The 25,612-nt window shown below is 41.6% G+C and overlaps 1 protein-coding gene across 1 annotated transcript; it reads left to right on the forward strand.

The window, feature by feature from the left end:
- Positions 1–836: 836 nt before the first annotated feature.
- On the forward strand, positions 837–25,285 carry ass1 (argininosuccinate synthase 1). The gene is made up of 15 exons (XM_083983027.1): positions 837–992; positions 2,228–2,359; positions 3,350–3,418; positions 3,914–4,102; positions 6,443–6,499; positions 6,613–6,687; positions 7,424–7,494; positions 7,596–7,626; positions 12,421–12,511; positions 15,892–15,976; positions 16,691–16,755; positions 19,461–19,592; positions 21,458–21,614; positions 24,684–24,749; positions 24,852–25,285. The coding sequence occupies exons 2-15, from the start codon at positions 2,258–2,260 to the stop codon at positions 24,898–24,900; spliced, it is 1,239 nt and encodes a 412-aa protein (XP_083839153.1). The 5' UTR covers positions 837–992; positions 2,228–2,257; the 3' UTR covers positions 24,901–25,285.
- The last annotated feature ends 327 nt before the right edge of the window (positions 25,286–25,612 follow it).

Consider the following 25,612-nt stretch of genomic DNA (forward strand, 5'->3'; position numbering starts at 1 on the left):
TTGAGTTTCAAAGGGACAGGGGGCCAGTACCATTCACCTTTATTGTGTTCGCTGAGCAGCTCGCACCTCTGCCCCATGGATCTCAAAACAACATGCACTGAAAATTTAAGGTAATGAACCTACCTCAATGCCATTATGGCAATAGATGAATACGCCAAAATGTTGAACTATCCCTTTAAGGGTCAAAGTGATAGAGTATTTTGGGATTGCAGTTCTCCTGAATGACTTCTAGATGGAATAACAGTTACATGCAATTATTAATACTTTTAACATGTTACTGCTGAAATACTGGATTGTGATTCACTGTGGTAAACATTTACTACATCAGCCAGCCCATAAAACTCAGATGTGCATGGCTCTAGTCTGCCCACAAGCCAAACTGGCATCCATCCACTGCCAAACGTTGTGAACAAGTTGTCACCTTTAATGTCAGAGCAAGTGTTACTGGGATATGTAATAGAGAAAATCACTGAATTTAACTGTAACTCGTTAGAAGCATTCTGCTAAGGCCTACAAATTACTGTGCACTGTCTGGCACTGACTGGATGTTTTAAAATGGGGCCCACTCAGGCCTCCTTTTGCCGGGGGTGGGGGTCCACGTTTTTCTGCTAAGCCACAGTGCACCTCCATTTATTTAGTTTGAGGACTCACAGAAGACACATTTATATTTGCACCCTTTATTTATCATTAAACACGTTCCTCCTGTTTGTGAAGTGGATGTATGAACATACCGTAATGTGATGGTATTTGGATGAACTTGTTCTGTTTCTGGCAGCTGCCTGCACGACGTTGGCGATGATGACGCAACACAAACTGGACCAGTGAGAACGCGGCTCCCGCGAGGCAAATTATGCATGCATGTGAGCCGCGCGAGCTTTCCGTTGCTCTCCTCTCCTTACCAACCGACCGAACGACCGACCAGCAGCGACAGCGACAACAACAACACCGTCACGTTTATTCATCTCCCACGTTAAAAAGAAACCCACTCGTTGGTAAGTAAAAACTATTTTCGTCGTGCAACTGAAAGAAGTAACGTTTTTATTGTCGAAATCCACCGCTGCGTGTGTGTTTTGTTGTGGTGGCAGACAGTGCATGCAATGTGTTGAGCTAAGAAACACACATCTCCTCGCAGCTGCTGCTAGTCAGACAAACTGATAACTGAGAAGATAGAAACCATAGAAAAAAAGAGAAGATTTTTTTGTGTGTGTTAGGATATAATGCAGTTCCTCGCTCACCTGAGCTTCTGGTGAGTCAGAATGTGATGAAACCACATGCGGGAATTCATCATACTTACACAATTATGCTAATTAACAGTGATTTAGGCTATACCTGAAATACCAGGTGTGGCTCATTTCAGTATGGTTTGACAGCAAAATTATTGAAGGAAATGTAATGTTGGTCATTTGGGGAAAAGAAAAGTTGTTCAATTTTAACTTTATCTCCCCAGTGGCCCTGTAGCTGATAAAGTTATGACATTTTGTGCCAGGAAAAAATATATTCTTCAGCACTGAATTTCAGATAAAGCCCCCTCAGTAGTGGGATGGCACAGGACAATAATGGCATTATGTACCTCTGGACTTTCTGACCTTTCTCTTGCACTACAAAAACTAATGCCTTTAAAAGAATATGGAAACCACTTCTTGATTATATTGATGTAAATATTTCTGCTATAATGACAGTTGTAATTAATGTTGTTACTCCCAGCTTGTTTCTGTTTGGTCCTGTCCTGTGTATGTGTGTTTATTGATCAAAAATAAATAAATAAATAAAAAATAAACACATTTAAAAAGAAAGTTAACTTACACTGAAACACTGCCTTTTCTAATTTCACTGGTTAAAGTGTGGCCCAGTCTTCCAGTCAATTACTGTGCAAAAAATGATAGAAAATACATACCTGTTGCATCAGATGTTTTTTTTGTCTGCTCTGTGGTCAGTATAAAAGTATTAATGCTTAGTATGAATATTGATCAGCAACTGTTCCTTGATATAGGCTATTGCTAGATTATGTACATTGTCAAATAATTATTTTTATCTGCTGCTTTAGGCTCTGTTATGAAAATGTTGTGCTTTTAAGCTATAGCCAGATATTAACCATGGACTTTTTAAACTTTGCCACTTGTTACTGTTAATTTTTGCTGGAGTTTTTTTTTTTTTTTTTTTAACCCAAGGTACACTTGTGTTAAACATTGACATTATTTTAATGCATTTTTTTTTCCTGCTGACACAGTCTCTCTGCCTGTTGGACTGAGCCCTCATCATGTCTAAAGGTACCGTGGTTCTGGCCTACAGCGGTGGACTGGACACGTCCTGTATTCTGGTTTGGCTGAAGGAACAGGGCTACGATGTCATTGCATACTTGGTAATGTTTCCGTAGGAGTGTGTGTGTGTGTGTTTGCATGTGAGAGAGTGTGTGTGTGCAACAGGTGTCTTTTTCTGCAACAGCTGCTTTCACCTGTTATGTTTAGCTGAAGCTTTACAATTCACTGTTTTCAAACAGCTGATGCAGTTTGTCATAAAGGCATGCGAGAGTTGGTGTCCCTAAAAAAAAAAAAAAAAAACTATTGGAGCTACACCACTAGTTGACTCCCAACCACAGGATTTAGCTTCATAATGCCACTGCAAATCTAGCTGGATTTACTTTTTGCCCTGGGGCAGCTCAGAAGTGCATAGCAGGCAGATTTTCTTGTTGTCTAACTTTTCATTCAGTGGTTTTGTGTAGGGTGAGTGATTGTCTATAGGTCCCGCAATGGCTTGTTAGGTCCCACCCTTTAAACCTTTTTGGCTGTGGCTCAACAAGTGAATAGAGGAACAGGGATAGCAGGCATTGAGCCATGGTGTAATTTACTGTTGCGAAACTGTTATATATACACTTTCATAAGCTACTCTGAATGTATGTTCAGAAATACATTAAGATTAAATGGATAAAGAACTGTATTAAAGGAGTGTATATGCACTGTGGGTTTTGTCAAATGTGTTTACAAGGTGAATATACAAGGTGTTTTTTGTGGTAATATTTCCATAATATGTGACCGGCTCAGGAGCAAAGAGAGCTCGCCTCTTACATCCTTTAAGTGGTGCTCATGATTGGTTTCAGCTGTGAGGAGGTTGTCAAATCTCCTCTACAGACGTGATCTGAATTACAATATAGAGGATTGTCAGAGACGCCACTTCAGAGGAATTTTAAGCATGTGCTTATGTGTCGATATGAGTAGGGGATATCTTCTATTCCACAGGAACTGTGCATCAAAGTAACTGCACAGCCCCTGGGTTTTCAAAGTATTTGTATAGTCTGTATGGCATATAAAAATTGTACTACTTTTGAATTTCAAATAAATGTGTCTCCTTCAAGGCCAACATTGGGCAAGAAGAAGATTTTGAAGCTGCCCGGAAAAAGGCAGAAACCCTTGGTGCAAAGAAGGTGAGAGGCAGAATGAAATATGATGAAACATTTTGCATTAAAGCGCTGGCTGGTAACACTTCCATTCAAGACACAAGAGCTAAATATGAATCTCGCGAAGTACTGAATTTACTCCATCCTTTTTTTTATTGTTTGTTTCTGGGTTTGTTTTTTTTATCATAGCTCATCAACGTTTGGCACACCCTTTAGAAAGTGTTTATGAAAGGTTCTCTATGGCATTGTCATGCAATGGTAATGAAACTCCACAGTAAGAACAAGAACATGTCTTTAAGCAATGTTATATGATACCTCAATCAAGTAATCAAGGTAATTAATAGTTGCTTTATTCTCACTGTTGTGTGTGAAAAGCTGTTCTGTATCAAATAATCATAACTTATTTACTGTACTAGATGTGATATTGAGATATTGTGAATAATTCTTAAAATATTTCTAGGTACAGTAATTCAGAAACAACCCAAAGTGCTCTTCTGTGTCCTGAATTCTGCTCCTGTGTAGGTTTTCATTGAGGACCTGCGCACACAGTTTGTGGAGGACTTCATCTGGCCCGCGGTCCAGGCCAATGCCGTGTATGAGGACCGGTACCTGATGGGCACTGCGGTAGCACGCCCCTGCATCGGCCGCCGCCAGGTTGAAATTGCACGCAGGGAAGGTGCCCAGTTTGTTTCCCATGGTGCCACAGGAAAGGTAAACCAGGACACAGGACAATAGGGCTTCACTTTGAGGGAGAATGAGCACAAATTGCCTAATGTGACCAAATTCTAGGGACCAGCTGAAATGAGAGCCTGAACCTCCATAACTTTGTCACACTGAATATGTTTTAAAGAGAATTTAATATTGGCTTCATTGTAGAGATAGAACAGAAAAGGGAGATGGAGGGTTGCACACAGTGCACCTGTTTGCTACAATGGAATAGCAAGTTGTAAGACCTCTGAGGATTTAGGACATGTGTTTTTAGGGTTGAACATTAACCCTTTTTGGCCAAGCAGCAACAGTTAGTCAGAAATCTGCTCTCCCCTGGAGCTATTCCCTCATTCAAAACTCTGTATTGTCATTTGCTCATTAAAAAAACAGAAAATAGCGGTGCCCGGTGAATCTGAAGCAGATGACATCATTTTGTGGATGGCACTTATTCACACGGTGCAAATTGTCAGCTAAATAAAGCGAGTCACTGCAGTTCAAAGGAAAGTGCAAACATGTTTTGTTTGCACGTGCTTGCGCCAGATGTCTGTCTGTACCATGTGCCACCAAAAGTGAAAGATTAGCTCATATTACATGATGCTATTATCTGTTTTCCCTCTTGACTTGTTGGCTGCATTTCCCCTTTTCCTGCCAGATGTTCTGTGCTGTTTCCAGGTGTTACTATAACAAATTGTCACATTTTCCTGCCCAATGAGCCTAAACGGCACTATACCCTCTAGTACAACATTTGTCCTAGAATTAAACATAATTTTACAATTATTATCTGTTTTGGTACAGCTGTACCTGGAAAAAATATAAAGTTAAATATTCAGTGAGTGTGCTAAGTAGTTTTTTTTAATGAAATAATATTGCATATTTGAAGTGTAAATATTATAATCCGAACAAATCCTATACAGTTGTAAGTTATATAATAGTTATTATAACCAAGTTATAGCCAAACGTATCACTTGTGCCGATAAACTTATAATAGAAATTGACATTTGTGTAATTTTCTTTTATATAATCATAAAGTACTCAATCATAGATTTTCACTATTTTGCTGATTTAAGGATGAAATAAATAAACTAAACTGTGCTCTGGCCCTCTCCTGCTCCAAATTTAGTCTCAGGGGTCATGGTGAAATTATTCCACCCCATTCATTCATTTAGCATCACTGTGGCTGTGGGAGAGCATCCCAAAATGTGACCAGAGCAGGAATGGATCACAAAATAACCCACTCATACAGTGGTCAAGTTATCACATGGCACATGACTGCACACAGCAAGCATACATCCATGCATACTCTGGCGCCGTGAACTTACTCTATGTTGGGAGAACCGACAGGGACAGTTGGCACTTAATATTCCAAAAACCTCATACATTTAAGTCAGGAGTTTGATCCACTGTAGTTTTTTTTAATATGCACTTTGTCTATTTAGATCTTAAAGCAGAAGTAAGTGCTCCGGTCGTTTTCGCTAATGCTGCGTTCCAGGCAGGCTTTTGAAATCGTAAATTACAGCTTCAAGTCACAACTTACGACTTTGTAGCGTTCCAGGCAACCCACTCGTGTTTTTCCGACCTGTTTTACCGGTGAAAGTCACTATAACGGCCACTCGTAACTTCCGACCGGTGAACTCGTACCAGATCGAACTGGTACGACTTCACGGCCGGAAAAATACGAGTTTCCTTGAACGCACCATAACAGTCCTCGTCCCTACGTCACCACATTCACGGCGTCCCTTGGCTGCACACACAGCCCTGCATGCCGTTCTCTCTCCTCATTGGATAAAAACTGTAGGATACGATAAATGTTTTCTCCTCGGCTCAGAGCAGAGCAGAGTGACTGACAGACCCATGTTTCAGACCAAACACTCTGTGTAAGTGATTGCTGTCGGAAGATATAACTATTTAAGACTTATATTAACACAAATATATCACTTACTTCTGCTTTAACATTTTCTATGTTGTTTTGGATTTAGGGAACTAGGTCTATGTGGCTGCTAAATTGAAATGCGGTTTCCATATTTTACCTGTAGATGGAGACAAACACCACATCATAAGTTACAATACAAACCCCAGTAATAGTTTGTAACCAACCTCAGCTGCATCTGAATCGTCCAAACCTGACCAGTAATGAAAACTTGGACAAAACACTGTACATGTAAATGATCATATTTTAAAAGCCAAAGAGGCTATGATCCTGGCATCTGTGAAATGACATTCAAACATGGGAAGCATGGCCACTCTGCTACCGTACTGTTATTATTGATTTTAAACCATCAACACTGACATACCTCATGCTTGGTACACAGTCCTCAACTATGTGACCTCCTCTGTGTTTTTTAGGGCAACGACCAGATACGTTTTGAGCTCACATGCTACGCCCTCTACCCCGAGGTTCAGGTGAGGTTGCCTTCTTACACTGTTGATGTAACTACCCGTGCTGTTCAACACAGTATCTGTTGATGCTGCTGCAAAAAGCACAACACACTCACTCACTGTTCTTGTGGATTCAGATCATTGCACCGTGGAGGATCCCTGAGTTTTACAACCGCTTCCGGGGGAGAAGCGACCTGATGGAGTATGCACAGGTGATACCACATACAAAGAAAAGAGCCATAACGTTGACATAAAATTTAGGTTGTTCGTGAATTCCTCACTTTTATTTTTAATTTGTTCTATCAAACATGGAGTGATCCTGACTCACATTTTTTATTAGTAAAATATTCAAAGGCGTACAAGAGTATTTGAGGAAAAAGAAATCAATCACTTCAATGTAGTTGTATGTAGACAAGAATACAATGTAATCCATAACTGTAATTGAATTTCACACACATGATCACATTTACTTTGATTTATCATTGACAGATTTACTTTATTTAGACCACACACATTCTCCAACTGTTTTGTGTTCACTTGGTTCCCTCAGATCTCAGTGGTCTCGGCGGATTTTGCCCACCAGAGGGTGATCATGATGTTTTAGTCAACATCTATCTCCAGCTGTCTGTTGAGAACTTGTGAAATCAGGCAATCGTGAAACACTGAATTGCTGACCTTTTCTCTGAAGAAACCAAAAGTGTATTTCTTTTTGATGGTTGTAATATCTTTTCAATGTGAAATCTTACAGAGGAAAGTACTGTGGAGAGGCAAATGTATTGCTGTTACATAGCGTGTCGTAAACCAGCTGCTTGAAATAGTTTGCTTGGTTCCTCCATGTTCACGGCTATGTTGTCAGACAAGTTTGGCTTTGATTTTTAAGCCTCTCTTGCAACCTTCAGGTGCAAAACATTATGCAATATAACAGCTGCTGTCTCTGTCAAACTATAGAAACATGGCATCCCTGTGCCTGTCACTCCTCGGGCACCTTGGAGCATGGACGCCAACCTCATGCATATAAGGTGGGTAGGACTGGTTTGACACACCTTTAGTGTTCCCACATCTCATTTTTCCAGTCAGAATTCAAAAGTTTCCTAATTCTCTGAACTATGTTTCTAAACAGCTACGAGTCTGGCATCCTGGAGGATCCCAAGGTAAGACCAGCTCCTGACGGCCTGTTATCTTTGAAGATGAGAGCTCTTGCTTATTTACATATAATATATAATATACAAAGAGAGTCATGTCAGTGTAGCTTATTTATAATTTTAATGACTGACACCATAAGTCAAGAACCTATAAAACCTGAAATTAAACTGGAGTCATACAACGTTTCTACAGGTGAGAATTAATTTACACATAAGAGTTTAGATTAAATGTCTCGTGATTTGACACAGACACAAACTCAATCTAACAAGAGTAGTAAAGAATCTCCTTCGCATTACGATGTTTGTGTCATTTCCACAACAGCAGACCTTTAACATATTAGTAAGGTGCATCATCCGCTTTGAGTGACTGTAAAAATAACATGGCACTAAGCCTACTGTCCCCTCTGTTGACCCATGCCAGCTCCACCAGAGATGACTCACTCTCCCACAGTGCCATGGGTGAGACACAGTTTAATCTCTGCTGAGGTCAGAGGTCAGAGCAGTACATACAGGTTGCCCCCCATGACCCTGAAAGCTCCCATCCCTTGGTCGCTGTATCTGTGTCTCTGTCTCTCCTTACCCCGGGTCTTTGCCGGGCCCTGGGAATAGCCTGGGACACACAGACACTGACTTGTCGTCAGCAACGCTTCGACTAATTCCCAATTTCATGGGAGCCGGGGAGGGGGAAGGGTTAGGGCGTTGCGCCCAGCTGGGGCCTCCTGGGTTCCAGCCCCAACTCCTCGGGACCTTATTGTTCCAATGGTTGCGCCGCCGCGGGCTGCGACGTGGGAGGGGAGCCATTTCATCGTGACACCGTGACACCAAAATGTCACCAGTAACAGTAAAGTACAAAGACAGCGCGCCAGACAGATGAGTCTCCAATGGACGGGGTATCACAGGGAGGCGAGGGGTCCCGCGCTGCTAGAGTGGAGATGCAGGGGCAGGGCCACTGTAACGCACAGACCTCTATCTCTCTCTCTCTCCCTCTCTCTCTCTGTCCCTTTCCCACCCCTCCGCTGCCTCTTTAGTGGCCGGCCTGTGGAGAAATGTTTTGAAAAGAATGAGACGAACCGGCTCAATAGCATAGCAATGTATGATGACTGTATTGTGTAACAGATTCCATTGAGGGGTTTTGTGTTGGACCATTTACTACAATATTGAATCAATTAATGGCATTAAATACAATGAAATATTTATGGTTGCAGGGGTCCAGAGTGGTTAAAGGATTTGAATACATTATCTCGGGCCCAAAATGATATTTTGAACTTTGAATGAGATGGAATAATTGAGTAATTTTCAGTAGCCACAACCTCTGGCCCCTCTGGTAATTTGGCTTTTTCCAAGTAATAATTATGGACATCCCAAAAACACACTGACAAAATCCAAGCATATTTTTTATATTAAATCACAACTTCAAGCTGGAAAATAACCAGTAAAGAAACAACAATGTGAATTTCTCACCCATGTCCTCCATTATGTCAGATTCTGATCCACACAGAAGGTCATCTGAAAGAGGTCATCTTGTTCTAAGTATCTCCTCTCTGTATCAGCCTCTTTCTCTCCTCCAGTTACAGCCCTTAAGGCTCAGGGCGGACCTCGACTATTCAAACTCCCCAACTCACCCACCTGTGGTACAATGGGCCCTCTCTGCTCAACACAGTCAGATTAGGGAAATGTCCAAATGGTCGCTCATATGTTCTCCTATAGATAAGAGTCAGCAGAGTTCAGGTTACTCTATGATTAACACTGTATCCTTCCTGATAACCCCGAAACCGTGTAGCCTGTAGCACAATGGCCAGGTGACTTTTTTTTTATTTACTCACCTCCATATGGTGGCGTTAATCTATGTGAAGACATGCACCCAAGGCAACCTCTGCTCAGTCACATTTTAATAGTATTGGCATGTGCCAGATTATTATTATTTTTGTTGGATATAACAAAACCAGAATGCATAGTATGTTATGAATGTTTCTCTGTCATTCATTTAAAGATAATAGAGATTTGGCAAAATTGGACTTGACTTTACGATTTTTGTCATTTCCCTTCTAATTATTTTATTTGTAAATGTTGCTCAAGTGAATTACAGAATTCCCTCCCCCCCCCACATTGGGTTAGCAATATGCCGATTGTTATATGTCTCTGTACCCTCCAGTTCTCTCACTGTCTCCTCTCTCTTCGTCCCTCCACACATGAGCAGTCAGGACCCACCCTGGGGCAGCCTGACACTCGTCCTGTGTCATTAAAACATCACCTCTGTCTTAATTATAGCCTCTGTCAGTGAGCTTCCCCTGGCCCACTCCGTTCTTTGATCAGGGAGCTGATGGCCCACCGCTCGTGTTGACCACGTAATGCCAAGCCCCCGTTCACCTAGAGGAAATGAAAACTTGTTTTCTGCTGGTCGCATGGCTGACTGGACAGATGGATGGACGGACTGCCTGTAGGGGAAGGAAGTGGTCTTGTAGGTGTTTGTATGCATGAGAATGTGTGCTTTGAAGCAAAGAGGTCAGCGTTTGTCATGTGCCTTCGCTGCCCTCGGGTCTGATTGGTATGACCTGTAATACTTAGCAGGTGCTCCCTATGTCCACCTTGGCATCACTCTAGCTTTGCCTCCATGTAGGAAATACCCCCTCATTCAATTTAGCTCAGGGTTTAACATTAACCAAAACATCCAGGGGGTTAAGAATATAAATATCTCTCCAGCACACCACGTGGATATTGTTTTATTCTTGTCTCAATTTGCCATGTTTGCATTTTAAAGAGAAGGACAGACTTGAAACGTGGTGATTTAAGCGTCATTTCCAACCCATTGCGCCAAAGATGTTTTTACCATCCTTTTCTCTTCTACCTCCCTCACAACTCAACCTTCCCCTCCTCCCCCTCTCCCTCCTGCCACCTCTGCCTCTTTTGGCCCCGTTGGCTTCGATTGAAAACCAATGAGGCAACTAATATGTGGAAAGATAGAAATTTACTTGCTTTAAGTTCATGCGTCAGCCTTCTTCTTAGCTATATGGGCCATGTTTAGCACAACAATATGGAAGAAGCAAAGACTGCCAAAGGAGCTGCTCTGTGCTACATGATGGTGTGCTTCACGCCCCATTTCCCATCAATACTCCCCTGCCCCCCCCTCGCCTTCTCTATCTCTACCTTTTCCTCTCTTTCAGGGCCACGGCTTTGGGACAGGTCCACCTGCAGGGGGTTTGAATTGAAATGCATTGATCTCTTGCTCACTGGAAAACAGGCCTATTCCCTTACTTTCCTTTTTTTCTCTGTATCCAACAGCCTGTAAGTTTGAGCTCTCTCTCATCTTTGGAGCATGCATGGGTTTTTGCCCAGTCAGAGGCATGAATTTGCATTAATTACAAAGAATGTTTTTAATTGATCAGGTGGAAGTTTTGTTAGAAAGTTAGAAAAAAAGACTTCTTTAATTTTTTTTTTGAAGAAAAAATGACTTGTGATTGCTTTAATGAAATGTATAAACAGTCCATAAAGTTTTCCTGTAAGTTCGTAACCCGCCACCTAAAATGCTCTTACAGCCAATGTGCTGTACTGTGTTTTATTAGAAGGTTGAAAAAGACAACCATTTTCTTGGCATATAACACCACAGGAAGCATACTCTCTCTCATTCTCCGGTATTTAAAATTCAGTCCATCTTTCCCCCCTCAAAGAGTATGCATCAAAAGGCTTTTTAGGGTAGTCATTTCACCCCACTCCTGTTCACTCTCATTTGGCATCTTTCAGGGCTGTGAGGCAGAAAATAAAGGAGAGGGAGCCGGGCGCCTTCTCAGTCAATTTCGGTGTTTAGTTAAAAGGAAGGAAAGTGATTGCGCTGCTCGTTTTCTCCTCTCTGACAGGCGGCGAGCGGATGCCGATTAGTTATTGTATGATGATTTAGTGTCTGGTAAAGCTTTCCATTTAAATGCACCCAGTAGTTATTTTGCATAGTCCCCCTGCAATTTGCCTCAGCTCAGGAGACATTGGCCATCGTCTTGTCCTAATGCTATGTAATTGTTGGAGGGGCACATCGCTGGGCGGACACGTCAGGCGGCCACGCTCTTTTAGGTCCCAGCCATGACTTACTGAAATCGCTCCCGGCTCCCGCCAACTGGAAAAAAACGACAAATGTCTGTCACCCAGGACAACTTTAGTGGATTTCAGGTGTGGACTTTGAGGCTTTGTAGTGTGATGTTCATTTATCAAAATTATAATTTGAAAATAAATTATAACAACTGTAAAACCAGAAGACATGAGCAGGTAAACAGAGGTAGAGAGAAACTCTACACACTTGATAGAATTGGCAGGTTGGAGATTTTTACAGACAGGCAGAATATTATAGAGCACTTAATGTTGCTCAAATAGGTTTCTTTCATAGTATCAGGTGTGTTTTGACCTGTTCACTATTCTTGAGGATGTGAGTCATCTTTCTTTTGCCCTTCCCCACTCTCCTTCTCGCTACATCCCACTTTTCCCCACCTTCCCCTGTGGTGAAGGGCCACGCGAGGGAAAATGAAACCAAATAGAGGAGAAAAATGGAACATTGATTTTTCTTTCTTCTCTTTTTTCTGTTTTTTTTTTTTTTGTCTTCACACAACTCGTGATGGCATTTTCAAGTTTTTCGTTTTTCATGCATCATCTTCTCTTTTATTCTCTCCGCCGTGTCTCCAGTTGTCCGTTATCACTTCACACACAATAGTCTCTCCATTTGCGGTGCTGCTCTTTGATGAGGTCTCAGAAGGTCCCGGTTATTCATCAAGGGGAATAAAGTGTTCGAAATAGAGAGAGTGAGTGTCTGTGTTTTTCTTTCAGACCCATGCTCCAGATGACCTGTACCTGATGACCAAGAACCCGGAAGATTCTCCCAACACCCCTGATGTGCTGGAGCTGGAGTTCAAAAACGGTTTGTGTACCTGCCACACACGTCACCTGTTGATTCCTCTCTCACCTTCATATATTTTTTAACCTCACAACTTCTTTATGATGTAGATGGACATGTAACTTGCCAAAAAAATGTTGTTCAGAATTTATGATATTCATTTGGATTTATGATTTAAACTAATTATAAGTATTTATTTTATTTAATGGAAATCAAGTCAAAATTATTAAGGACAATTAAAATTAAAGGTAAAAACCACTTAGATGGAATTATGAAATTTAATTGAAAATGAAAATATCTGGTTTATTGCTAATTTATTTTACAGATGACAATTTTTATAGTCATCATCTCTCAAATTGTGCAGTGGCCTCTTAAAATCAGTAAACTTGAGAGTTTACATTTTCATTTGATAAAACCCCTGTTTCCTGAAATCAATTTTATATTTAAATAATGTTGAATTTGCATATTTTTCATTGAATAATATCAGTTGTGAGCCTCTGTAATCTATCTGTAAGAGTCACTGTCCAGTCTAGTTCACACCTCTTAATGTTACTTAACATTGATGGTTGTAGCCACGGGGCTACAGCTCTAATGTTGACCCGGCTGCACTTTATCACCATTCCTGACCACCCAGACTTATCCTTAACCCCTCGCAGCATTACTTGGTCCAAAGCTGCCGTGTTTGGCCCGGGGGCGCACACACGGGCCGGAAGCATTAAGTCCAGCTAATACACCAAGCCCTGAGGGGCCAGAGAAACACTCATTAGATATATTGCCACGGGGGCCACAGGCTGAATAGTTGAAAGCGTCACGTGTTTGTGCAAAGTGAAAATGGCAAGAAACATCCAAGCCTGGGGCAAATGGCACAAATGTCCCTTCATCCCTGGTCACCAGCGGTGGCTGAAGATCACAAACATCAATGGTCTGAAAGACACTAGATCCTCTGATCACACGGGCTTGACAGCTTTATTAGCTGGGTTTGCAATTTGAGGGAAGTTTGCAATTTGTTTGCAATTTGAGGGAAGACACAGTCAAAGATTTACTGGAGATATTTGACGTTATTAAAGCTCAAGCTGCTGAAATCTTTTTAAAGTGCAAACTGGAATGTCATTTCGTAGCTAACATGCATCTGCATTGAAGTGGTGCCCGGATCACTTTACCAGTTTCCCAAAGAAAATGTTTAACACCAGAGCAAGTAGGTTGCTGTCAGTTCAGTTAGGGATGAGATTTGCTTTTGTAAAACAGTGATGCAGTAGTAAAGCCTAGTCTGGTTTCGCGGGTTCTTTCCAGCCCTGTGCTCCATTTTCACACATATTCTCTGTGCCTTTATTGAGCACCCTATGACAAAAGCTGTTTTAGTTGTCCACACAAAGGCCCGAGCCTACTCCTCCCTCTGAGCACAAGATCAGCACAAGAATGTTTCATTTCATTCCCCCTCCCACCTTTTCATCCCTGCCTTTCTCACCAAAGTTTTCTCACTGATTAAAAAAGAATATTTAACGACAGGAACCTTTTCCCCCGTCAAACACTCCATTCCCCATTCCTCTCCCTTTAAAAAAAAAAAAAATCATCCCTCCCTCCTTTCATGCCAAAGAAGTGCAGAGGAAAAAGAGACAGAGAGGAAAAATGTAAAGCAGTAATTTTTCCTACAACTGTGTCTGCGCTCCCATTGTCTGCACTGTTAGGCTGCGAAAAACTGAAGAAAAGGATCACGGGGAGAAAAAGACCCCTCCGTGAATGATAGAACCCGCATGATGGAGAGAGCGAGGAAAAAGAGAGAGCGCAGGGACGAAAGGCCAGCCCCTCCACTCCCACGTTCAGACACTCACGTAATTTATTTGAACTTTTAATCTAATTATTAGGTATCTGGGAGGGGGCGCGGCCTTGATAATGCACCATCCGTACTGCCCTCTCCTGCTCTGGGAGGTACTTTCTCCTCTGCCATGGGAGCCACCGTGATTCCCGTGATATGAGAATGGGGCCGTCAACAAAGCCCTTGTCTAAAAAAATTTGTCAAGTCCTTCACGTGTCATTCCTACCAGGGCTTTGTAAACGCTGGCTGAAAGGCGACCAGAAGTGCTGCTCTTCTCTTCAGGCCTGCTTGACTGACAACTGCAGGCGTGCATGGGACTGAATGCTGGATGGTTGGATGGATGGATGGATGGATGGATGGATGGGGGATATCAGCATGTTCTTTTCTTATTACCTTTCTTCCTTGCAAAGTCCACAAATGGTTAAATTCCCCCTATCAACACACACATGGACTCGCACGCTCCTTTTCACCCATGTCTCTTGTTTGTGTCCTTGTCTCCACCTTTGGCCCGTGTTGCTCATTGAAGGCCATGAATAAGCAGGTCCATGACAGTGATTGATGTGCACTTGGTTTAAGTGGCTTGGACAGGAAGTGTGTGGCGTGAACGTGGGTGTCTTTTCAAGAAAAACTGTGTGAGTGTGTGTGTGTGTGTGTTTGTGTGTTAGAAAAATAGGAAGATGGATGGTGGATCTGCAAGTGTTTTGTCTCCTGCACATGCGCATGAACACACAAACACTCAGAGGCAAAAAAAAAAAAAAAAGAAACTCTAAGAGCTAAAGAGAGTATGGGTAACAAAGCTGCGTGTGTAATTGAATTAGGTAAAGGCCTGCCCACGATTTCACAGCTTTCAAATAAGCAGAGCCTTTGAATTTATTAGCCCTTCTCACCACCTCCTTTTGTAATGGTTTTCACTTTTAGCTGACGACTATTGATTTCAGTGACTGAGATAATGAGCACTTGTCAACAGATTTGATCAACTCTTTACTGTTATTTTTGGACAGTTTACTCAGTTGAAGTGATTTTTTCCATTAGTTTTTCGAAAGCTATTGCCCTGTTGATTAACTAGGCTGTAGAAAGGTAAAGTTTTTTACTCTGTGTTATTTGTTGGCTCTGTTTTGATAGCTTCACTAGTCTCGGTACTTGTTTTTTCACCATACCTGTCGGAAAGAGCAAATAATAGTGTGGCAGGCTTTATTTAAATTATGTGTCAATAGCAAATTTCTACTGGAAGATATATATTTTTTTCCTTACATCATGTACAAATAAAGTAAAATATATCATACATCAAAAACCTTTTGATTAAGTATTTCATGACCGTGGCAGCAATGCTATTTTTATTGTATTACATTTGAGTAATTGTGAAGCATAGGAAGGATAACATTTAACATTTTGGTATTTTTTAATTGAAAGCATAGATAATTGATTGATTGATTTATTCAGATCCCCATTAGCTATGGCAATGCCAAAGCTATTCTTCCTGCATTATAGATTATGATATTACTTTAATTTCACTGTGGCACTATTTTGCAGTACTAGATGACGTCATGTAAATTAAAGATAAAAAATATATATATATACATTTTCCCTTCAGGAGTTCCTGTGAAGGTGACCAACGTGAAGGAGAGCCAATCCAAGGATTCAGCACTTGACATCTTCTCATACCTTAATGAGATTGGGTAAGCATTTAGCAAGCAAGGAAGCCTCTCCGTCAGAAAAGTGTGTAAATCTCCCCAGAGGTGCAACAGTGGTTAAGTTCACTACCTCTAAGCGATGTGTGTCAGTCGCAGCTGGCCTGGGATAAAATCCCACCAGAATTTCCCCCCTGTGTCTCCTCCACTCTGTCTATCTTTCTGCTTCCCAACTGTCCGAATAAATGAAGAGCAATACTAGTGAGTTGACTGATGCTAAGGAAACAGTTTCCTCTCTTGCCTTTGCGGTTTAAGCAGGATGGGGGTTTGTTTGTTTTAACGTTACTGCTGCGTCTTCATTTCATGCATCATAGACTTGTTTGTAACTAATGCCATGGAATTAATACCCATCACCAGTGGAAACAACAATAGTTTTTCAGCTTTGCCACTCAAAATATCATATTTGTGGAGAGGAGATAAAGAGGGAAACAGGCTGCTTGACATCTAATGTTGAATTTACCGGTGATGCTGAGTGTTGTGGAAATAAAGGAGGAGACAGTGTAACCGGGATGTGAATTCCCTTCTGGCACTGTGTTATATTGAATTTTTTGCACTTTTTAACTCTGTATTCCTTTTTTTTCTAGATTTTATGCTTGATACTGGCAGGCAAATTAAGACTATTTAATCTAGTTATGTGGCCTAAACTAATACAAGGAGAAGTGATTGTGGTGTCCAATGAGAATGTCCTTGTCTTTCTTGCAGAGGAAAGCATGGTGTGGGCAGGATTGACATCGTAGAGAACCGTTTCATTGGGATGAAGTCCAGAGGTAAGGAATTAAAAATTATACTTGATTATTATCTGTCTGACTTAGTGACATTTTCTTCTATCTGTGCCAACTCAGTCCGACAGGTTGCTTTACTCACACAAACAGTGATATGGACTGTAAATGCAGCGAGATGGACATATTTTCAGTATTTAAATTTTACATCTATTCAAAACCTTTTCTTCCTGTTCCTTTCCGATGCTTTCATGCAATTTGCAGTTATTTTACTTGAGTGCTTTGAGTGTCACACTTGCTTTCTCTGCTTTCATAAAAGTGGGCTGGATGGCAAACACACTCTCCTCAAAGAAAAATTTTTTTCCTCTGGTTCACCTGGAATCATAGAGACTGAAGTTACTCCCATTCACTTATGCATGCACACACATGTACAGAAAACACACACTGTGATAGATAACGAACGCACACGCTTGACTGGATCAACACAAATAGACAGTCGATCACATATGTGCACATGAAGTTGCACCGGGGATGTTTTTCTCTCTTCATGATTGGTATCAACATGTAACTTGAAAAGCTCTTTTATGTTACCAGAGGAAATCTACAAGTCCAGTGAGCTGTCGCTGCTTTGAACAATACACACACGCAGGCTCACATGGACACACACATATACTCCTCTTCCCCCACGACACAATGTGCCATGATTGGCAAATTGACTGGCCAACAGTCTGTGGCTGTGGCGCAACTTGGCAGGTAGAAATTGGAAAATGGGAAGCCCACTTTTCTCTCCCCTCGGCTGAACAAAAGATCAAAGCTTTTTCCTCCACTGAAGCAATAGGAAGAGGTGGAGCACAAGGTGTCCAAGTGGTTGAATAACTACCATTGAGTGTACATGTTGGTCTCCTCTGGAATGGCAGTCGTGTTAGCAGAATAGATGATGGGAGGGATTGAATGGGGACATGTCATACTTATTTGTGTTGGGTCATATTTATTTGTGTGGGGTCAGCGAGGTGTGGGGGGGATTAAAATGGTTTGTCAAGAATGTTGTCACTGCTACAAAACATTCAACAGCCTGCGTGTCAGACTAACATTTCCCACCTGTCACAGCGCTGTCAGACCTCTGACCTGTGCGTGGGTGATGGGCTTTGGTGCACCGATCAAAAGCGGCTGGAAATGGCTGTATCTTTTGATGATGAACAGCCTCATGTCCACTTCCTGGTGTTGTCAAATCACAGCGCTGTCGTGCTAACTTATTCATTTATTTAATGTAGTTATTTGTTTATTCACAAAAAAAATATTCCTATTGATTTCTGTCCGTCTTAAGATATTGATCAGCTTTTATTCACTTGTTTTGACCTAACAGTTTGCCCAAAGGGCAGGCGGAGATCAGCTCGGGATGAATTAATTCCCGACCCGAACCCCTGCAGGCCTGCAGCATGGTTAGCATACCTGCAGTAACAGTATAAAAGATTAAAACCTCAAAACCACAGGGGGTGTTGTCTCCTTCAGCTTAACCAAACTGCCACTGTTGGAGCTTACCCAGATAGCATTTCATTGTTTGCTCCTCTCTGTTAAGCTAGCTCTCTTTTGGAGCACTTAAGCCAAGTTGAGTTGGAGGGCAGTTTTAACTTATTTATCTGATAGAGCCAGCGGAAATGTCCCTACGTGCCCTCTGTGGCCCTGGATCACCAAAGAGCCACAAGCCATACTGGCTCAGGTGGCAGTCTTTTGAGGCTTTGGACAATTAGCAGCACTGCTAAGCTCTGTTTTTGGCCACCAGCACATAGTAAGTGCTTCTCCATTTTCAGATCAGGACCGGTACTGGAGTATTTAGGGTCATGCAGATTTGAGCTTCTCTGCTCACCAGATTGGGAGAGATTAAATTGTGCTCATCTGTTAAATCTCAGAAATGGGTTTTTGAGTCAGGAGAACACTGTACGTTGGCTGTGGTAGAGAATCTGTTTGGCAGCTTGGCAGCCCAGCTTAAATCAAAAATGTGTGACTATCTTTCAAATTGACAGGTGATGTGAAGAACCATGTGTTTGAAGTAACACAGTTTTTCAAAAAGTCAGCTCTCGCAAAAATGGATGTCATTGATTGATAAAGCTCCTTTCTGTTGTCAGATCTGCCTTCTATCATTTCCTCTGCCCTTCTTTTGTTTTAGCTGACATTTGAGTGACAGCTTCATTTCTCCTGTCATCTACCTCATCTTTTCTCCCCTCACCCCTCCCTCCATGTCCAGAGGGGGTAAATTGCAGGGTAGGCAGAGCCCTGGTCCAGGCTCCAGGCTGGCAGGGGCCTCCTACCCTGTCATTTACCTAGGACAGGCATCATCCACATTTTGTGAGCACTGCAAAGGCCTGTCTGTCAAACGGCTGATGGCTAATAGAGCTGTTCCCTCGTAGTTAGTTCAGATAAAAAGGTTTTGCGGTTTATGTCCCTATGAATGGCCACTGATGATGGTGAAGACAGCACCACTGGTTGTGGTAAATTAAGGTGTAGACACACAATCTAAATGTCTATTAGTGTTTTCTTTGCAGATTCAAGTTTATATCATTCAGATCTCAGAAAATTGGTAGACTATATAGAATAGTGAAAATGAGGACAGACGTTGTGTTGAGTATTTGATAACGGCAGTATTATAGAGGCTGGTAAAGCCACATGCACATCTTCCTGATCTTTTTACTTGTGTTCAAAAAGCTACTGATGTGTTTTGTTGATTCTTTTTTTTGTTGAATTTTTTTTTTTTTTAGGGATTTATGAAACCCCAGGAGGCACCATCCTGTTACAGGCCCATTTAGACATCGAGACTTTCACCATGGACAAAGAGGTACGGCGGATCAAACAGGGACTGGGTATCAAGTTCTCTGAACTCGTCTACAACGGTAAGTCCCTAAAATACACAATCTTGATTGATGTTATTGTGTTACATAACAATTGTCTTTCACTCCCTTTTTTTTCCTTCTGGCTTATTGCTTAAGTCATGACTTTGTTCAGCCAGGTATGACATAATGTTATTTAAGGATACATCAGATTATGCATTATGCTCCTTTGCACTGTTACGATTGGAGTTTTTCCAAAATTGCACGGACGGTCACCGGTGCTTGTTTGTGACGGAAAACTTCACAGTGCCCCTTATATAAGAGCGACGCGGATGTGCGTACGTATGTTCCTGTGTGTTAAGTATGTTTGCCTGTGTGTGCATGAGCTTTTCTTGGCTCAGGTGTCTTAATCCTCCCTTCTGCTCGGTGTCCAGTCTCCTGCACCTTCATCCACATAATAGGATCAGTGCCATTAGAGACCGACTACTAGGCCACTTCAGTTATATCCTCCAGAGACAGGAAGCAAACACACAGACGCACGCACACACACACACACACACACACACACCTACCTTCAGAAGCAGGGCAGAGATTAAACCTATTAGAAACCTAGGTTTCAACCATTAATAATTCTGCAGATGCATAATAGACGGCTGGTGGTGTGGCTTATGTTAACAATCCACCTGTCCTGCATCTGCTTTGCATTAATACTGCACTATTTATCTGCACAATCTTTCATCACAGAAGGTGCAGGCATAGTGCAGTAAGCTTTTTTTTTATAAGTATATTTTTGGGGGCATTTTTTTGCCTTTATTTTATAGCATAGTTGAGAGGGATAGGAAATAGGCAGAGAGAGGGAGAATGACGTAGGGAAGGACTATAGCCTCTGCATATGGGGCGCCTGCTCATCCCATTGCCCTACATGGCGTCCCATAGTGCAGTAAGCATTTGATGAGTGGAAAGTAAACAACAGCCCTCCTGTGTTGATTGTCATCTTATTGCTTTGGTGATTTAAAGACAATTTATTAATGTAAATTGTAAGAACTGATTAATGAGGTATATCATGTATCAAGCGTAGGTTCCAAATATTTGCTCGATAAATCAAATTTACATAATTTGCTTGTTTGTTTCCCAGTTTGATATCAGAATATTTTTCAAGTCAAATGATTTAAATTAAAATTCCAAAGCATCACAATAAAAGGTATTTTTCAGATGATCAATCAAAAACAATAATATAACAATAAAACCCAATTCTTACAGCGACGTATAGAGAAATAGCTAACATGAGGATTAACACAAAATGTAATTGACTCTGAACTAAAATGGGTCTTGTGTGTGACTGCCTAATCAGAGGTAATAAAAGCAGGGAAGGATTGTGTCTTTGAACATGGCCAGATGATGAGGTGGAGGTCAGCCGCTGATGAGAGGAGGACCCCTGCTGAGTGGGGCGTGCCTGACCTCTGAACATATACAGACGTATCCTTTGCCCATCTGTCTGAGAGACTGACGGGCCAGATCTGCAAAATGGAGAGAAAAGAAAGAGGTTGATGAACTTCACCTGGAACAGAAATGAGACGGAAAGCGCAGAAAGAGTCACATCTCCTGAGGGGGAACGGTGATCATCACACAGCCCCCTGTAGACACCGCTGCTAGGGGAGGATTTGCCTCTTTCTTCATTTGCTCAGTCCCATATTCTGTTTTAACATTGTCAATTAACATTATACTGATACATACAGTATATAAATACGAATAGAAAAATGATCACTCTGTCATTGGCTATTAACATTTTACAGCATTCAGGGTTTTGACTCTTCCTTGTGTTAAAATAAACTGTGAACAGTGGTTCCTGAAACTTTGTTTTTTAGACAGACCTTTACAGTTCTGTTTCTTTGTGTCATGTGATGTTCCTGTTTCGTTGTTGACCTCAGGTTTCTGGTACAGCCCCGAGTGTGATTTTGTGCGTCACTGCGTAGCCAAGTCCCAGGAGAATGTGGAGGGCAGAGTACAGCTGTCTGTCTTCAAGGGTCATGTCTACATCCTGGGACGAGAGTCACCCAAGTCCCTTTACAACGAGGAGTTGGTCAGGTAAGGGGTGTGTGTGTGTGTGTGTGTGGGTGGGTGGCTGCTTGTAAAACAGAAGTAGCCATGTGTCTATGAATCAAAGTGTGTGCTTGTTCTTACTTGACAGTTGTGTTTGGCTGCTCTGGGCTGGGCACAGTGCAGCCGTCCCACATGTTCACCAGTCAGCCTGTCGTCAGGTCAGCTCGCCCAAGTTCCCTTATGACCTCCACATCAACATATTAAACCGACCCTGCCTCACAAAGACATCAGAGAAGTGTCAAGCTCAGTTCCTGGAGGGCAGCCTCCGACCCTCACCCCTCCCGCTGCACCCCAGTGCCCTCTTAGCAGTGGTAACAGTGGGTTTGTTCAGGAGGCTGACCCCTCATGGCCTCTGGGCAGGCTCAGCACTGACCAAAGTAAAAACCCCTCCATATGCCTCTCTATTTCCACTTCAGTCACACACACACTCCAGTTCTACCCTAGAGTCAAGGAGCTAATGGCATTTTCAGCCAGAGGAGAGAGAGGATTTCACTGGGCTTGTGAGAGGAAAGTGCCAGGGTGTCATGCTATTTAAGCAGGTCAGAGAGGCAGGGATAAGGAAACACGGCTCACACAGTCGGCCATTCAGAAGACAGAGATAAATAGACCTCATACTGTACTCACACTGAACATTCATTCAGCCCCTTTAACCTTTTATTGTATTAGTATGGTACTTTTTCTCTGTCATTTTTGATATTCTGTTTTCAGTAAACCATCTGCTGAGTCACTCAAGATAAACTATGACTCATCAATCTTCAAAATAGTCAGTTGCTTAGAAACTCTCACTGACGAAGGCTCATGTTCTCATTTCAACACCTCACCTTTCTGAGTCACGCTTCTCGGCTCGAACAACAGTGTGACAGAGCCAGAGGTGTAGTGTTGCAGCATCACAGAGTCCTCGGGGCTACAGACAGATGGGCACAGTGGTTCACAATAAAGGAGCTCATTACATATGGTCCAAACAAAAAAAAAACATCAGTCTCAAATGCAGGCACATTCGGAGACAAAAACTAAACTTTCCATCATGCTAGTGGAGGAGACTCAGTTGTAATTACCCAGGCTGAGTACTTTAATTAAAGTTTGGAAAAGATATATCTTTAAAGCTTGACTAATACAGAGGCCCATACCACTGTCAATATTTAATAATTTAAAAAAAGATTCAATAATATAATACATTTATAGCATTTGGTGTTGAGCTAAGCTGTAATGAATTTCATGTGGCACAAATAAGTTAAAATTGAAAATAACAGTAACTGTAAATTTACTAAACTAAAAAAATAATAATACTAAAATAAAATAAATAAACCAAGTTGATATCTGTACGGTACCTATCTTAAGCATTTACTACTGAGAGTCTCTGAGAGTTTCATGTTTTAGTTGTTTTGCATTGTCCATGGAAAATAAATCCTTGGTCCACAACTTTATTACCATGAAATGTGTTCACACTTTAGCTCATAATGTGCAATTTACACACTTAACGTGCTTGAGGGAAACAACTGAAGAATGTCGAAGAAGCTTTATTCAACACTGTCACTACTATCTGATATAACTGAATCATCAAGAATCATATTGAATGTGAATCAAATCACGAGATGAGAGCTGATAAAGCTGAACAGGGTGTGACTGGTAGTGGCAAAGGGTGAAGTTGAAGTCATTGCTCTCCCCTCATTTCCTGACAGCTCTGTCCTCTATTAACTGAGAAAAGAAAAAGATGATGAGATGATAGCACATACAAAAGACACAAAATATGTACAAATACAATCAAATGTTTTTTCAATGTATGTTTAGTGCTCATTGGATTAGCAGGAAAGCCCACTGTTATATATTATTATTTTATATTAGGGTAATTGTGGATTATCATAACGCCATAGACATTTACATGTACCTGACAGTGATACACCTGGAGGCAGCCGCAGTCTCTCTCACATACACACACACACACACACGTATTTGCCACTACTTGAAAACCTGCCACAATCACACACACATACACACAGACCAGACTAGGCATCAGACCCCCACTGGCATCCTGTTGTCTCTCCACATGCCACAGTAAACGGCGTCATTAACACAGTGGTAATACAGCCCGTCACCGCACCCATCTGAGACAGAAATGTCACCCTTCTCGCTGTCCGCTGCCTCCACTCTCAATTAGACTGCAGGGTTTCTTCAAGGAATACACAAAATATCACATGCTTACACACACACACACACACACACACACAAAGAGAGAGAGAGAGAGCTGTATTCTTTAAAGCCACTCACTCATAATCATGTTCAGGTGCCGGGTAGGGAGCCTTGTATTGAGAGTTGATGATTTAGTTGTCGGTCTTTCTTTTTATAGTGTTTATCCTATCATTTGTTGGCAATTTCCTCTTTTGCTAAGTGCTTTTGAAGAATGAGTGCAAGCTGTACATTGGGTGTTGGGGGTGTCGTAGGGAGGAGAGGACTCAGTGAGGGAGTGTATTAAGCACTGCAGGTAGAAACTGCTGTAATTACACAGCACACAGACTCTTTGTGAGACTCGCACACACTAAGACGAGACGACTACAACAAGCAGCCTAAACAACATAGAACAAGCACCGGCACAAGTTATAGATTTACTTCTTTTTGCAGGAGAAGTGGATAAAGTGGAAGGCAGAAACACCAGATTACGAAATCAGCTCGACACTTAGGTCACAATTGATATGATGGGATTGTCTTAAAGTGGGTTATGTGCATCTTTTGTGTGCTTTTGTACATAAGCGTGTTTTCATTCTCCAGTATTGATTCCTCGTTATTCAGGACAAACAATGCTAAAGACGAGCATTCAGAGGGAAATCGATGGGAACATTATTTCAACGGAGCAGATTATCAACGATCCAGTTATTTCAGTAGCCGATCGGACTCCATGTCTCTCACTTTTACTGTTTACTCCAAACATGTCTAATGTTTTCGTTACCAGAGCATCCTGTCGTGTTTTCCTTCCTGACCTATGTTTTCCTTCACCCTGAAATTTGACAGTTGGTCTCTATTGACCTGTTGCCTCTTTTTTGACTCATCTTTTCGCTCCAGCATGGACGTGCAAGGAGACTATGACCCATGTGATGCCTCAGGATTCATTAGGATCAACGCTGTCAGGTTAGCACCCTTTGCACATTGATATTATTCCCAAACAGCAACAAGACATGTGACTGTGAGTTAAGATTGTGTTATTTACTCTTTTTTTCCCTTCTCCCTCAGGTTAAGGGAACACCATCGTCTGCAGGGTTTCTCCAGCAACAAGAAGTAACTGTTGCAATCCTGTGATCCATCCCGCTCCACTGTGTCTTAAGCAGTAGCAGGTTAGGCCTTGTGCCTCCATTGTCTACCTTTCGCCTTACTGTCTACTGTTAGTTATTAGCATTAGCACACCACACTGTTGCTGTAAACGCTTTAGGTTAGGCTTGAAAGTTAGGATTTCTTAGGTGATGAAAGAATATAGGAATACAATAAAAATCTATCAACTGTATCATCATGACTCTAAACTGATATTTAAATCATGTGTACTGATAATCATGGAAGAATATTTTCAGAAAACTTACCTCCTAGTATTTTATCTCCTTTATTTTTCTGGTAATTGATATCAGTAGATCAATAGTTGAATAATAGTTGCTTATTTAGGAAACATTTGTGTTAGAAATAAAATGTGAATGAATTTTGATTTTTCTTCCTTGGCTCTTTTCTTAATTCATTACAGAACATAAAGATAATGTGTCATCACTTTCTAATGCAGACATTGCAGTAGCACACATCAGGCCATGTCAGAATGAATTTGTTGGTGATTAATAGTTCATGTCTTCAGCTGACAGCCTCTTTATTAATGCCTGCCTGTTTAACTCTCTGGGCCGTACATTCACTGCCCCGTGAAGATCTCGGGGCAGCGAGGACACTATCATATTTACAATATGCAGATGAAGCAGGAGCCGCGGATGTAGTTTTGGTACAGGCGAAAGTGAACATGG

The sequence above is a fragment of the Trachurus trachurus genome, assembly GCF_905171665.1.
Source record: "Trachurus trachurus genome assembly, chromosome: 12".
NCBI lineage: Eukaryota > Metazoa > Chordata > Actinopteri > Carangiformes > Carangidae > Trachurus > Trachurus trachurus.

Excerpts from the sequence above, each read along its gene's own strand:
- ass1 (XM_083983027.1), top strand. The coding sequence starts at position 2,258 with ATGTCTAAAGGTACCGTGGTTCTGGCCTACAGCGGTGGACTGGACACG. Across the intron at positions 7,627-12,420 it reads GCATCCTGGAGGATCCCAAG|ACCCATGCTCCAGATGACCT; the intron begins GTAAGACCAGCT and ends TTTTTCTTTCAG. Across the intron at positions 21,615-24,683 it reads TACAACGAGGAGTTGGTCAG|CATGGACGTGCAAGGAGACT; the intron begins GTAAGGGGTGTG and ends TTTTCGCTCCAG.